The sequence below is a fragment of the Lissotriton helveticus genome, chromosome 5_1 (assembly GCF_964261635.1).
Source record: "Lissotriton helveticus chromosome 5_1, aLisHel1.1, whole genome shotgun sequence".
In the NCBI taxonomy this organism is placed as follows: domain Eukaryota; kingdom Metazoa; phylum Chordata; class Amphibia; order Caudata; family Salamandridae; genus Lissotriton; species Lissotriton helveticus.
Genome location: NC_136065.1, coordinates 966,905,435 through 966,921,736, shown reverse-complemented (window position 1 = coordinate 966,921,736; position 16,302 = coordinate 966,905,435). Strand labels below are relative to the sequence as shown.

The window sequence follows — 16,302 nt, the reverse complement described above, 5'->3', positions numbered from 1 at the left end:
AGTTCCAAATAATTTGTGTTTGGATGAGGAATATCCTAAATCTAGGAATGCTTAGAAGAGCTGCAATAGTGAATCTGAAAAGGCGACCTGACCAATACCCATGGTTCCTATTTTTATTCAAGGTTGTAGTACAACTGAAATTAGTTATTTACAGTGGAAGTACAGTCTTTCGAGCACACACCTTGTTTGTATCTTTGGTTTTTTTCCAGTTAATTGCTAGTTAATTTTGAATGACAGCCTGCACCTATACAAAATACGGAAGCATGAACTGTGAAGGCTACTATGGTGTATGAGAACTATGTTACGTAATTTGAAATGTTAGGTGGTTTTAAACATACTTTGCTGGGTTCAAGAAATGGTTTAGGTGGTCCCTATACACATTGTTTTTTAAATCCAGAGATTATCTGGTAACGTTTACGATCATTATGGCTCATTTCTTGCCACTGTACTTCTAACTCTCTGAATGTGCATCATTTTATAACCTATATTTTTAATTCCCATTTAACCTGCCGTATGCTGAGCATTTGTAGAACTATATATAACCTGCCACCATAATTGTTTTGACAGATTTTTGTGATTTTCTGAATTGTGTTGTGGATATATAGTAATGTACTCCTATGAATGTTTAGTACTCTTACTGTAGACCAGGTTTGTTTAGTGTAGTGGTATAGTTTGTTCAGTTTTAGTTCTATATTTGTGGCTAAAATACAATATTGTGGGAGATTTTTGTGAGCTCTCAATTCGTCTTCCTATTTTAATTCATAGAGTTAGTATTTACATGTCTTTGCAATGTCTACTTAAACTCTTATTTACTGTAAACTGGCCTGTACGGACCATATTGTGTACAGTGCATTTTGGGGTTTCCTTAACTTTTTTATGTATAACATTAAGAAGAAAAAGCAATGAGAAGGAAAAGGTGTATATAGAGGGCAAAAAGAAAAGTGGGGGTTTACAAATACATTGTTCATGTTTTATTTCCTGGAACGTAAATGGCCTTAACAATCCATTCAAGACCAATAATATTCTGTATCTGGAATATAATACAATCCACTGTATCGTGCCACCATTGGTGCTAGTAATCGTGTCTGCATGACTGCCATTCATGCTCTGCACGAGCAGCCTGTCTGCTCGAGAGTGACTCTGCACACACCATGTGCTGCAGGGCCACACCACTGCCATAATATAATTAAGTCATTCTTAAGGATGTCCTCCTAGGCCCATACGGTAGAGTGAATTATATTAAAGGAGAAGATATATATGTTTATACATATGTATCCTTGCAGCAATCCTGTAAAGTAAGGTATTACTGTTATGACCGGTGGTCCATAGAGTAATATGGGCTGGCTACCGAGATAACATGAGGTAGCCAGCTCCATTATTAAACCGAATTGTGTTCTGTTTGGTGTCAAACACAGTCTGTTTTCTCCCCAACACAATTCTCGTGTCTAGGGTGAACTTGCATGTACAGGGGTGCCCCCTTGAGTGGGTGCCCTCTAGCATACAGTGACCCAGTGCTTTGGCGGGCTCCCTGAGCCGGTTGCTGCCAAGACTAGAGTCTGCCCTCCTGCTGGTTATTCGAGCTCATCCACAGGATGGGCGACAAAGGACCTTTGCAGGGCGCAGGTCACACCTCCACCCTCCCGCAATGGCTAGTGAAAAAGCTATCAAAGTGGTGAGTCTTGAAGGCATCAACGCCGTTGCTATGTAATGAACTTCCCACCCTGTCCATCCCGACAGGCTGTAAAGTTAAGTAGTCTGGCCACACCTTTAGGATGGGTTAGGAGGTCTGTACATAGCCAAGGAAGGACTCTGTCATGTTGGCAGACCCTAAAATGGAGGACTATGGGTAGGTGATGTAAACCCACAAGATGTTGTCACCTCGGGAGCAGCTTAGCTGCGGGGACCAGTAGCCCATTGGCCTCTGGCCCTCACACCCTTAAAGCTCCCTAAGCTAGGATTTAAGGGGCTCCACTGGCACCAGAACCTCAGTTCTGATTTAGAACCTGAGAAGAGGCACAAAGACCATGCAGTCACCAACAACAGGACTGTGAACTCGTTCTCCATGTGAAGATAGGATTCTTAGGTGCCCTGAAGAGACCATATGCTGGAATTGTGTGCTCAACAAGTGTCCGTGGCGAAAGCTTGTTGCTTCCAGCAAGAGGGGCTACAGTGGACACCAGAAACCGAAGCAGACTCCCTTGGATTGGTGGGACCAGTCCTCTGCAAACTGCAGGCAAATCAAAGTGCTGCGTGACAAGAATTGCGATGGCTGGGCCTGTTGAAAGTGAGCCCAAAGAGAAGTGGTGTCCTGCAAGCCCAGAGTTGTAGCTAACCTTTCTCCCAGTTTCAAGCCACTTCTCCACTCCTGTCGAGCTCCAGCCAAGGCTTGGTGATCGGCAGTTGGGTAATCGACCCCTGGAGTGACATCTCCAGACTGATCGCAGTTCACAGCAACAGCAACTGACCTTATCAACTACCCCGCTACTATGTTCCTGCATCCTGAAGTTGAAGTTGTCAAGTGTGTGTCAAAACATCTTTGGCGTGACCTGCCCAAATGATTGACAGCTTCCAACTACCTATGCATCTGGAGCTGCTGAGCAAGGTATAAGAATCCAGCTGTTGATCCCTGGTCCCAGGACTCCAAAGACCTCTACTCCCCATGGGTAGAGTGGAACTCCATCTCCAAATGTGGCTTCGTCAAGTGCTGCAAGTTTGACCGCTTCTGCATATCCCGTTTAGTAAAAAGGACAGCCAAGTCACCTCTGCACTTGGACTCCCTGGGCCAGTTAACAAAGTAATGACTGTTGGAACTTGGTCAAGGGACCTGCATGACCTTATCCACAAGAGGGTTCTTTTGAACGCACCCTGCAAGTGAACAAATGTCACCTTGTTTTTTTCCCCATTTACTTCAATGGGACCAGTTTAAAAGACTTATCCCTTTTATTTTTTATCACTTCAAAAACCCACAAATCCGGTTATATGTATAATACAAAGTTCATTTTGGTGCCTATATTTATATAAAAATACACCCTATTTCTATAAATTGGTGTCAAGGTTTCTTTCAAGTCGTGTCCCTTACTTATTGTCAATGTTGGTACTGTGAAATGCTTAACACATGTTCCTCTAAGTACGCCTGACTGCTCTGTGGCACAATACCAGGACTGAGCTAAGGCTGCTAAGAGCGAATCAGAGATCCACTTTTGTGTATTGTGTTAGTATTACATGATAAGACCCACTGACTTTATTACATAATGCTTCCACTTTACAACAGTTGCCCTTTGCTATACAGTTCTAGAACAGTAGAATATTTCAGCCACTATTCAAGCCTAGGTTTCCTGCATCTTTGGCGTAGGAGACGCTAGCGGCCGACGTGGGATAGGTTTTAGAGGGTGTCTCCGAACCTTGCAGCCAACTTGTAAGTGAATGAACTCCTAGAGTGCCTCAAAAAGGTGTTGGTGCTGATAATTGCACTTGCTCATGTGGCCATCATCTAGTAAGAGGCTACTTCGATTGTTGTGAGTGGTTGGTAGATTGTGAGTTTGTTGTGTGGCCGCCGTAGGATGTGTTGGTGGTCATGCATGAGGCCTTCAGCTATGTTGTAGTGAACTTGTGGTTGCTCTAAATCATCTTCTGGTTGATGCTCACATTTCTGTTCCAGTGCAGATGTCTGGTTGATTGTGGTGTGTACTCTAGTCAAAGTGGGGAGAGAACAATGTCTTCTGTGAGGGATTTCAATCTTGAACTACAGTCTTGTGGCTTCGTCTAAGCCTTGTGTGCAACAGAAGACTGAGGGATAGAGTAAGACAGTGTCTGTAGTCTCCTGCAGTGACCTGGGCAAATGGGATTGATTTGTTCAAGATCACCAAGAACCACCAACGTGTAGCGATAGGGGACCAGTGTGTAACAGTTTTTCCTTATCTGGCTTTGTTTCTAAAGTCTTAGGTGTAACATTATTGTTGATTCTCTGTGGTGGCTCTGATGTTCTTGGCAGCACTGATTAGAAAAGAAATCCTTTCATCTAAGAAAAACGTTAGTTTCAGTAGTAGTAGTCTATGTACATATTGACAGCAGTATCTTTTAACTGGGTGATGGTAATAACATTCCTTTAGAAGAATGAGACTGCAAAGTAGAGCCATGTTTCTAAAACTCATTTACACATTCATATTCTGCTTTGAATTCTGTTGCTAGGTATTAAGGAATGGAGTACATTTTCTTTAAATATGACAAGTCTATGAAATAAATTATGAGAACTGTTATAAGTGCATTGAAGTAATTATTGACTTCTGAATTGCTTTGATGTGGTATTTGCTTGCAATGCAGCAAATAAAAGAGACATATCAATCTGAAAATTGTTACTTAAATGTTTATTCAGTAAAAATGTAAGATGCATTCCATCAATTCATTTTTCTTCTTCAAAGTGAATATTTCAATAAAGAGACTACATGACTTGACCTTAAACTTAGCATGAAAAGTACTCATTTGTAAACGACCAGCAACTGTTCTCCATTTCTTATAATATATATTTTTCGTATCAATTAATGTGTTCTAAAGACTTCTGACTGCATGTACTTCTTTTGTACTGAAATAGGTCCGGGGTCTTTTGTGTCACGCCGCCTTTGCTGCCGAAGCAAGATGATCCTCCTCCTAGCAGTGACGTTAATGGGATTCATGAAGATGGAGACCTCGAACAGCCACAGCTCGAAATTCCATATCCTTCAAGTGGTGCCTTCCAGAAGAGAATCTGTGATTCAGATCCTCCATCAGTACCACCACCAGGAACACCTTCGACTTATCCTCCCTATTTTGAAGGAGCCCCATTTCCTCCTCCAATATGGCTAAGGCATTCCTACAACCAGTGGGTACCTCAGCCCCCTCCAAGGGCTATAAAAAGAACAAAGAGGCGGTTGTCCCGAAATAGAGATTCTGGGAGACTAATAATGAGCACAATTAGGCTGCGACCACGACAGGTACTTTGTGAAAAGTGTAAAAATACTTTAAATCCTGAAAATGATGACCAGGGTAGTCCTAGCATGCAAACAGTTGGAATGCTTGACATTCAGGGCAAAGATCAAAAAAGGGATGAAGAATTGGAATTTGATGACAGAAAAGGTAAAAAAGAAATTAAAGAGGTTGAGCATGTTTCTCAAGAATTAGTGCCAAGAAGTCCAGTAATAAAGATATCTTTCAGCACACCACAAGGGAAAGGGGAAGTGGTGGAAATCCCATCACGGGCCATTGGGTCCATTGAGCCATTTTGCCCAAGACGTATACTTCAGAATGGAGGAGGTGACCAACCCAAAAAAATTGACTTTGAACGGATTCAAGAAACCAGCAGTTGTGTGGAGAAGTGTGAAAGTAGTGAGCTAATTTCCATTCCAAAACTGAAACTGACAAGGCCTATGCATTCCAGCACCGATGCACCACCTCCTAAAATCAGACTAAAACCCCATCGTTTGGCAAATGGAGGAGGTGTTTCAGTGTATAAAGCAGAACTCATCAATGAACTAAATATTTTTCAGTCCAGTAAGGAGTCTGAGTCGGCACCATTTTCCACAAATATGTCATTGGATAAAAATGCTTTTGCAGAAGTGTCTTCAGGAAGCTCTGGGGAAGATGATGACTTTAAGGGATTCCCTCACTGTAGAAATGGACACAGCAATTTAAACTTACTTATGAACTATCACAGAAGAAACTTGGATTCCTCAAGCATTTCAGTATGTAGCAATGACAGTTTAGATGATTCCTCAAAGTCTTCGAGTTCGGAACTCACATCTCCTGTGTCTGACTTTTTAACCTGCGATGATGTGTCTTCATCTTCGAAAGATGGACATAAGACTGTGCCACCATTAACAGTAAGGTTGCACACTAAATGTGTTTCTATGTGTGTCAGTGATGAAGGAAAAACATTTACGATAGGAGATATTGTGTGGGGTAAGAACCATGGTTTTCCCTGGTGGCCTGCAAGCATTCTCAGCATTATCACCAGCCAAAGGGAATGTGGAGAGCCCCCCTGGCAAGAAGCAAAGGTTTCATGGTTTGGTTCCCCAACAACATCATTTATATCTGTTTCAAAACTGTGTTCTTTCAGTGAATTTTTCAAACTGCGGTTTAATCGAAAGAAAAAAGGGTTGTATCGAAAAGCTATTATAGAAGCTGCTAATGCTGTGGAGCATCTTAGTCCAGAAATAAGGGAACTCCTTCTGCAGTGTGATACGTAGCAGTTTAACTGTGAGGAAAGGTGAGTATTTTGTGGACTTTGTCTAATTGCCTTCAGTGGATCACATCAATTAAGTATATTCTGAAAAGCGTTAGGTGCAAATTACTGTTATCCATTGTTCAGCATTACATATTTCAAATATTGTAATGTGGTATAAACATCAGGAGGGCAGATTATGTGACTGAGCGAGAAAATTCCAGTTGTGTTTTCTTTGTTCATTTGGTATTAATATTGTAAAGAATCCAATAGTAAAATGTTGATTCCCTTTGTACAATAATCAGTATGAAGTTTAATTGACACTTGGATCCTGCTGCAGTCCTACACAGACAATCCAGCTATTTATTTTAGGTAAATCTGTTTTTGACTAGATAATGACTCTTCTGTTTCACCTTGGGGCATAATCTGTTGAGTTGGCAATCTCAGCTATTGTGAACACTGGAACAGTGCTTCAGGAGAAATGCATTCGCTTGAAGTATTATGCATCTCCTACACTCTACGCTTCCCACAGTAAAATGTGTTTTTCCTATCAGACTGTAGTTCTGGCAATGATAGCTGGACTAAGAGACCAATATGACAATCTGTTTTCCAGCCACAAATTTGGAAAATCTACTTACTTTAAGTTGTTTCTTAACCCCTTTAATTTTTTGGCTCCACCCAGTGCTGAACCTTTTTTTTGTGGCTATTTGTGGTAGTTCAAACTTAGGGCACCATAAAGTTTTTTCCCCATAAGGTATCCACCGCAAATGTGTGTCCTTTTTTCCCAGCATCCTGGGAATTCTAAAAGTTCACAAAATTCCAAATTCAGCAAGGGCTCATATGTTTAGATCCCTCAATGTTTTCCCAAAGAAACTGACAGTTGAAATAAAGACATTTTGAAAATGAGTATGAAAAAGTGGCCATTTGTGACTTTTTCATCTGTAACCTTTTTGTCACAATAGCTGATTTATGAAAGCAATATACCATTACGTTCACTAGACCCTTCTGGTTGTGGGGGTTTTAGGTTCTCCATTAACCCACAGTACCCACAGCCAACAACTGAGCTGCATGCACTCTTCAAAGGTTTTCATTGTGCACCAAGCATAGACCAATTCATTTGGTAAAATATGTAGAGAGAAAAATTAATAGGAAACCTATGCATTTCTGAAATGAGCACAAGATATGTTTTTAAGAGCTGTGGTTATTTGTCCCTCTCCGAATTTGTGAGTACCCCTACCAGCATATGATTTAGAAGGTATTTTTCAAAATGTCTTCGTTCCTGCGTAGTGGCTTACATTTGGAAGGCACAATTGCAGCAAAATACAATTGGTAATAATCTACTATTCTCTGCTCCCACTTGCCGTCTGATAAAAATGGTACCTCACTTGTATGAGTATGCCTAGTGCCTGCGAGAGTAAAGGGGCCAAAACGCAACATGACACATCACGTTTTTCCTCAGAAAAATTGCAAGTTTTTTGCAAGATCGAGATTTCTAGATTTTTGGGCTTTAGTTCAGCCGGCACCTAGGAAACGTTCACATTTTTTAAAACTAAACCCCCGGGAATTCCAGGGTGGGGTAGTTTGCGTGGCTCTCACAGGTATTTCTATCCAGAATCCCTTGCAAACCTCAAACTTTGTAAATAAATAAAAAAAAAAAATTCCTAACATTTTTGTGATGGAAAGTTCTGGAATCTGTGGGCAGCCACACACTTCCTAGTGTCCACAACAGGAAACTGCCCAAAACGCAATATTGATACGTCACATTTTTCCTCTATGAACTGAACTTTTATTTTTTTTATGCCACGTGGGTAGCTGCGGGTTTTGGGAGCAGATTCCAGACCCAGCTCTCCCTTGTATTGCGTCACTCCTGCCACAGTAGTCTGCTTTTCACTGGTTTCTCTAATTCTTTTCTCCTTGTGATTCTTCTTTTCCCACTTTTTTATTGCTTTTCTATCCTGTTAACATGCTCTTCCCTCATTTTATATTGCTTTTTTCCATGTTTGTTTCCCCTCCTGCTCCTCTGCTGCCTGTTTTCCTGCCCCTGGCCAAGCCCGCCCTTTGCCTCCCAGCATCCCTCCCTCCCTTCTCCCTGGACCTACTTAACGGAGCCTGCAACGCGACCCCATTGAGCAAGTCCCAGACCCAGCTCTCCCCCACGTTACTTCATTGCTCTTTGCCTGTTTCTCTATTGTATTTGACCTTGTACATGGCCTTCTTAAGGGAGGCAAATGCTCTTTGCCAAGCCTGTGTCCAAATCACATTTCTGTGCTGCTTCTTAGAGTCAGCTCTGTCAAGGGGGCCTAAGTGGTACTGTATCATCATTTGACAAACCTCCTATCGTAGTCAGTGGGGCCCAAGAATGCTCTATCCAAAGTCTGGGTTTTTTTCTTGGGGGGGGGGGGGGGGCTTCATCTAACATTCCATTTTGGCCTGAGCGGCTGCACCTTACCCCTGCCCATTAGGTGTCCCAAATATACTATAGACCCCTGCCATATCTGGCACTTCCTGGATTTGATAGCCAGGCCTGCCTGTTGCTGAGCCTGAAGCACTTCATGAAGGTGAAAAAGGTGGTTCTTCCAGTTGCTACTGTAGATAGCTATGTGCTCCAGAGAAGCAGCTGAGAAGGCCTCCATACCAGCAAGGACCTCGTTCACCAAACTCTGGCAGGTGGCAGTGGCATTTTGTACTCCAAAGGGTGTCACCCTAAACTGGTAGTGGCCCTCTAGAGTGGAGAAGGCTGACCTCTCCTTGGCTCCTTCTATTAGGGTAATCTGCCAGTACCTGACGTAAGGTCAACGGTACTGGGCTGGCCCTAACCGGTCAATCGGCCCAGGGCATGGGATGATCATCTGTCTTAGTGTCTGAGTTTAGCCCTCCATTATTCACACAGAACCTGAATTCAGGTGTGGTGCTCAGTGGGGTAGCCTTTGGTGCAATAATCACAGGACTGGACCAGGGGCTACTGGAGGGCTCTATAACCTCAAACCAAGCATTTTAGAGACTTCACTCCTAATGCTGACACACACCTTATCAGACAACCTTTAAGACTTATTTTGACAGGGAGGTTGTGTGCACAGGTGGGTAGTCCTAGGGATAAGGGAAATCCGAGAGAAGTAATGCCCTAACATGTGTTGGCAATCCCTCTGCTGTTCAGAAGTCAGACTAGGTGACAGGATTACTCCCTCCACAGAGCCATCTTTCTCCATGTAGTGTAAGAGGTCAGAGAGGATCACTCTCCTCCTTCTCTATCTATCCATCTCCATCAGCATGGTGAGCTCAGACCTCTGAAATTGGGGTTTGAGGCGATTGATATGGAACACTCTGTGGGGTTGCTTAGTGGTCTTGAGGTCCAACGGGTAGGTGGCCTCCCCTTCCGCTTGATCACCTCATAGGGCCCAGTTCAACTGTCCTGAAGGGCCCAAGGGATCCATTGGTTCCATCACCCACACTTTCTGCCCTGGAGTCAATTCCGCAGTGGTAGAAGTTTTGGTCATACCACTGCTTCACGACATCCTGGCTGTCTTCTAAGTTGTAGGAAGCTTGCTTCCTACAACTTAGCTACTTGGCTTCTGAAGGCCACTTTGTAGCTCACTTCATCCTGGAGAATCTTCTTCGGACCTTGATCCCACCCCTCCACCAAAATCAGAGGTCCTCTGACAGGTTTCCCATACAAAAGATCAAAGAGGCTGAAGCCTACTCCCTTCTTTTGTACCTCCCTGTAACCAAATGTGCATGGCAAGAGGATGGCAAGCATTGATGTAGTGAAAGTAAAATGGCCCAATCGGCTTGTTTTACTTTCACTTTAGTGTAATGATGTCAATACACTAAGGGCTAAAAAAAGACTCTGGAAGCTCTTCGAGAGTTTAAAATATAATAAAGGAATCCCTCTGGTGGACTGCATCAGAGGCCTCTAGATGCCGTCCCAGTGGCCGACATGCACTGGGGAGATAGTGTGGTTGTCAGTCTGTCTGACACTCGCATTGAAGGGGTTAAGAAAAAAATGTGAAATATTAATTTTGATGTCCGTCTCTTTAAAAAGTTAAATATTGCCTGCAAACAACCAATTGAGCTCCTCAATGTTAAGCCATGTGTGTTTCAAGATGCAAAGCAGCTCCTCATCAGGGGTTTACTAGAGCAAATGTCAACATTTTCTGGCTTGGTGGTGAAAATGCAATGCTGATTGAGATTGGCAAACAGGAAAATCTGTTTCCCCAGTGGTATACGAAATGCACAGTTATTTTAGTCTGGCGTTATTCAGTTAGAACTTAGTGACTGAGTGGCCCTATTCTATATGTGTTTAACCTGTTTTGGGGCGCATGTGAGGGGTAGGTAGACCAGGTGTGCTATTTATTTAAGGGTATTCACCCCTGGAGAGAGATCATTCTGCTGTACGGATATTGCATGAATTTTGTTCTCCTCCGCTTTCGAATCATCAGTCTCTTAATTCTATCTCCGCCCTCTTCTTTTTCACCCTTCTACCCCTGCATTGTCATATCTGAGGAACAAGTAATATTCTGTTACTGAATGTTGACGACGCACATGCCTTTGATGTTAATATTGAAAAGTTATATTTTCTGTGGTTAAGTTGTGATTTAAAGGTAAATCATTTTAATATAATACATTTACAACCCTCTTGGGATGTTAAAAGTGTACCTGCTTCTCAGTTGCTTTGGATCATGATAGAAATCCATAAAAGGTCAAGTCTGGATTGAATAGAAGATATGGCATTATTCTGAGCTGTTTTTGTTATCAAACTGCTCTTAAAAAATATATTGCAAACATTTACTTTAATATGCAGTATCCTCTACAATTGAGTACCTATGTGGTGTCTGATTTTTGCAGTCACCCAAGGGATGTTGTGTGGTTGCTAGTTAATTTAATCCTCCAGAGTGACATGGTACTTGAGTTTAAATCTAAAGATTGATATTTTCTGCAGGAAACCAAGAAACAAATCTATGTATGGTCTGGGAATAATGTTGCCTGGAAATGGTCACAAAGGCTTAAAAATGCCACTCTCACTTCTATTGATCTTTAGTTGACATGCCTTTCTTTTGAGAATTGATCACCCATTCATAAACAATTCCCAAATGAGAGCACATTTTCAGAACATATGGGGCCCTTTGTAATGTTGTTCCACCTATCACGAAAGTACAGTTTGTAATATAGAATCCCTATATAATTATTAAATCAAATGTGTATGAGATTTAGATACATAGAAAATAAACATTGAACATAAACACCATAGATTTAGAACATTGGGAATGAAAATGAAATGTCCTTGAGAGGTGTAGGGTACTTTTTAGGTTAAAACAGATGGGGGAAATCGTATCACATAGTGATGACTAATGTGTAAGTTGTTTATCATTAACATTTTAAGACATTTTGAGCACCCTTCACCAGGAAATTAGAAATGTTGTCAGATAAACAATGATCAGATAGTCCACACCATAAATATCATGCTTTGAGAAGGTTGTAGTAAGGTCCTCATAGGTATTAAGGTCTACAAATGTAGGAAATGGCACACCCAGCGAAAGAGCTTGTGATTCTGGGCCACTTACAGAGTGTGGGTTTCCTAAATTATAATTATATGGGTGTTATTTACTTCAGTGATGAAGAATTCCAGAAAAGAGTGGCTGCTCTAGAGAGTGACTGTTGTGGAATGTTGTGCGGTAGTGCTTTGACCTTTTTCCTCAACCGAATTGTCAAGTAAACTTATTTGACATCCTCTCGAAACTTGTTCAAAGCGTACAGGCCTGGAACCTTTGAGACCCAGATGTCCATAACTTGATTCTGATCTTTTCAGTGTTTGTTTCTCACATGCTGAGAAGGAATCATATCATTCCCTTCATCAAGCATGAAATGTGATGCTAAAAAAGATATTTGACTGTTCATTTTTGCTGATGAAGATCATGGATACTATGGCAATCTAACAGCGCAGGTAGTTGGAATTTTTTGTTGGCCAGATGTTTTCAAACATTTGCCCACCCGGCCTTGTGCAAGGAATGCCCTTGTATTGCTGGCCTCCTGGGTATCTATGATCAAATGGACGTCTTGCTGGTTGGTTTGTAAATGTTCTCGAGTATAGGGTGCAATGGTTATGTCCCTTGTCTAATCACGGTCTCCACAAACTGCTGTGATTCCTGATTCTGAGCTCTGTTACTGCTGTTTAATTGCACCGTTGGATACAGAAGCCAGGTCTTGTGTTGGAGTTCTTACTGGGCACAAGAGCACACTTTCTTTCACATTTATCAGATAGGTTTCCAAGCGAACTGTGGAACACAGGTAATACCTTGGTCCTTTTGATTTACAGTACATCCCTCTGTCTACACTAGAGTTTCACACTTAAATGGATCTTTATTGATTTTAGAGCAACATCCTCAATCTTACTGTGTTGTATCCAAGCTTTATATTCTGGACCACTGAGTTCAGGTTAAAAGGGATGCTGCTGTTTCTGCCAGGTTCAGCACTTGCCAGGGGTTATCATAGGAATGCTTTTATGTATCTGTTTGCCATGTATTTTAGGAACAGACTGGCAAATGGAACTTTCCTGCTAAAGTTATGTGGCTTGTCTCTTACTATATTTGAGTATGCAGACTACATTGCCCTACCAAAAATACATGTAGGGTTACAGCCCATATTGTTTGCCATCGAAGCATAATGTAATGAAAGACATTTGGCTGAGAGTAAATTTGACTTAAAACCTTTGAATTTGGGAAGATGAGTGACCGCCTGTAAATTCTTTTGTCTGCGCATTGAGGACAGAGGCGGCTATCTTCTGTATCTCTCATTCCGAAAGTTAAAGGGGACATAAACATTTTACTTTATATCCAAGGAGCTATCTGGTCCACCCTAGTGCCAATTTTGAGTATTCTCGAAGCTAAAAATACGTTGACTTTGACTTAGTGGAATGAGGTCTATTGAGGCAAGCTATGAAGATGGACATACCGGTCCCAATGAAATTTATGTTCAGTTACCCATTGTGCTGGCTCAAGCCAAAATTATGCTTAAACTTGACCTTTTGAAACCAGCATGTGCAACTAAATCTAGTTTTATGTAGAATCTGGGGTACGCCTTAGTCTATGCTAAAACTCATGTTGTGGTCTTGGATTGGATTGTTAAAGGAGTCCCCAGATATCCTTGGTGAGTGAACTTGGATTACACATTCAAGTTACTGTCAGCAGAAATGGAATAGAGGCCACTGAGTTTGTTGCCTTTAAAAAAAATAGTTGATTGAATTAGATTGATGTCTCTTGAAAATGGGAAAGAATATTACTGGGGTCCAATAGATCAGGTCATTGAAAGGTCCACATACACCATTTTATTCCTATATTTTGGAACGGAGATCCAGCTGGAGTAAATCTTTGACCCCCCAAGAAATGTCCCTCAGGTGATTCTTGACCCTTGGTGTGACCTGAGTGGAACTCAATTTAAGTTTTTTCGCTCTTTGCAACTGCGGAAGGGCCCATTGGTGCCAAAACCTTGTTACTCGCACAGCCCACCAACACAAAGTTCCGTCAATTCGACTCTTGGCGCTGCAGCATTACCGGCTTGCTGGGAGTGCCACTGTAAAGCTCTGGCCTGACTGTTGGTGACACCAGGCCTGCTCTTCGCACTATATCAACCGTCTGCGACACTTCCCTGAATCTCGCGGCCCGACCCACCTCTTTGGGCTGGTCTGATAGGTAGCTTTTCAACAGGATTAACCTGGTCCCTGTATCTGGCTTGCACTCCCTCGTAGTCCGCTTGAACTTGTGACTTTCTCTCGGTCTTACATAACCAGAAAGCTGTGTGCGGCACTTCCAGGGTTTTTGGCTCTATTTTCACTCAAATATTTAAACATGTATATCTTCAGTTCTACTTCTTGTATTTGTGTCCTTTTGGTCTTGATTTATTTACTATAGCTTGCTGTATTGTTCTACGTTGGTGTAGGAGTTACCTTTTGTTAGGTTTACACTTTATTACTGTTTGAAGCACTGCATAAATACTTTACACATTGCCTCTGTTAAATCCTGACTGCTCTGTGTCCAGCTACCAGAGAGCTGAGCACAGGCTAATTTGGGGGTTACTTGTGCCTCACCCTGAAAAGGATTGTGGTGGCTGCTTGTGTAGTATTTTACCCCCCTCAACCAATCTCCCAATTTCTCACACTAGTGTTCAGCTTTGAGGATTTGCAATTTTGTGCAGAGCCATACATAATTTTGTGTTGCGCTATCAAACTATTTATATAGGTTGATAGTGCAACACAAAATTACTGTATGGCACTGCACAAAATTGCAAATCCTCAAAGCTGAACACTAGTGTGAGAAATTGGGACCATTTTGAGCTCACTAAATTCTTTGTTTGGCTTCTGTTGCTTTTTTTCCAATCTATTCTCATTGCTACTACGTGACTGTCTCTGATCATACTTGCAGCTATAGAATTCATGATGGCCAGCTTGGAAAATTACACTGTGACTGAGCTTAAACAGTTATGCGAGGAGATGGAACTCCCCGCCAAGAAGGGTATCAAGAAGTTGAAGCTGCAGCTTTGAGGGACTGGTGGGAGGTTCACCAGTTGGTGTGTGATTTGACTTGTCTTGTGTTTTCACCTTTTTACTGTTTGAGATGCTTCTCAAATACTTTACACATTAAGCCTGACTTTTCGTGTACTAAGTACTAATAAGATAAGCAAGGAGTGACTTTGTTTGATTAACTTCTAAAAGTGGGTGGTTTTACACCATACTGCCCCCCCCCCCCATCCCCCGTATCAGTCTCTGCTTTATAGCGTATTCCTGATGTATAAAACACAATAGTCTTAAAATGGAGACAATTGATAGGGAAGTACTGTGTAGGTATCCTTGGCATAACAAAAGACCTAGTACTCGTTTTGTGTGGTTATTTGTGAATTTGCATGTAAAAGAACGTCATGAGAAATGATGTGTCCTGAAGCATAGATTCTGCTTCATCACCGTAGAAGAAAATCTATTATACAGGACCTTCAATTTTGGCAGAGCCTGGAAGAAATGAAGGAAGGCAAAGCCTCCTTACATTTTAGTATAGAATTGCTGAACCTGCTGTCTTGTTTTAGAAGTTCTGTATAAATATGTAGATCAAAGCCTATTCTCTTGAAAGATGTTCCCCTCTAGGGAAAGTGGGCCTTTGCTTGGAAAACCTATGGGTTGTTAAGATGGGAAATTAGTAAGATTTCTTCTGGGAAAGCCTAGGTTTAATGCACAAAGATGCTATCTTCAAGAATGTTTGAATCCAGTTTGGGATTTTTTGAGGTGCAGGCCTACTTCAAGAAAATAGCCTTGTTTATGATCCTCCGGTCCAGATGGAATTATTGCATCATTTGAGCTCTAAGAAATTATTTTTCACTGCGTCTTTTGCAATATAATACCAAAGTTTACTGATTCTGTTAACTCTTTGACCTGGGTCTTCTGTTGATACAACTGAGTGAAGATCTTAAAAATTCTTACTCTTAATTTTGAGTTACTTTTATCTCCTCCTTTATTCTGTGTTGAGACGGTTCATGGTCTTGTACTGCATCTCTGCAATATCTGAACTTGAGAGAGATTAGTGCCCTTGCCTTGAGCTGGAGTTTAAAATGGCTGTGACATACATCATACAGGATAAAGGTTTATTCAATCTGAATGCTCTATTTCTGCCTTTAGTAACTTCTCCTGTAAGGCATAATGAATACCTTTAATATTAACTCGCACCATGTCTTTCTAAGCATATTTTTTTTCTTGAATAGCGGAGTTTGTAGCCAGTTTAGAGTATTTCGCTGCTGTTTGACTCAGACTACCCCTTCCAAACTGAGGTTTTTTCAGGAAATCTCTTCTCTATGAAGCAAGTAGAATATCTACTACTGATTCATAAGGCTGGGTTTTTACTGGTAATGTGGTGTAAAGAAAATAGTTGCATGGTACACCCTGTATGGTCTGGCATCATTCACCTATTATTGCTTGTCACCGAGTATTCCCTCTTACCTCCATTCTGTTATTTGCTACGGACAGGGCCTGTTTTTGGCCGGAATCTGTCAACCGAAGATCCCTTTATATATAGAATGTTTTTGAGGCTTGATTGTTTAGGATGGTGGTACCCTACTGAAACTGTTAAATGAAATGA

At 41.6% G+C, this 16,302-nt stretch overlaps 1 protein-coding gene across 1 annotated transcript in view; it reads left to right on the top strand.

Moving 5' to 3' along the window:
* The window catches only part of PWWP2B (PWWP domain containing 2B), a 113,779-nt gene that overhangs the window by 78,641 nt on the left and 18,836 nt on the right, over positions 1-16,302 (top strand). Inside the window, exon 2 of the mRNA XM_078643464.1 lies at positions 4,589-6,238. Within this exon, the coding sequence (XP_078499590.1) occupies positions 4,589-6,218 (1,630 nt within the window). The 3' untranslated portion in view covers positions 6,219-6,238. The remainder of the gene's footprint in view (positions 1-4,588; positions 6,239-16,302) is intronic.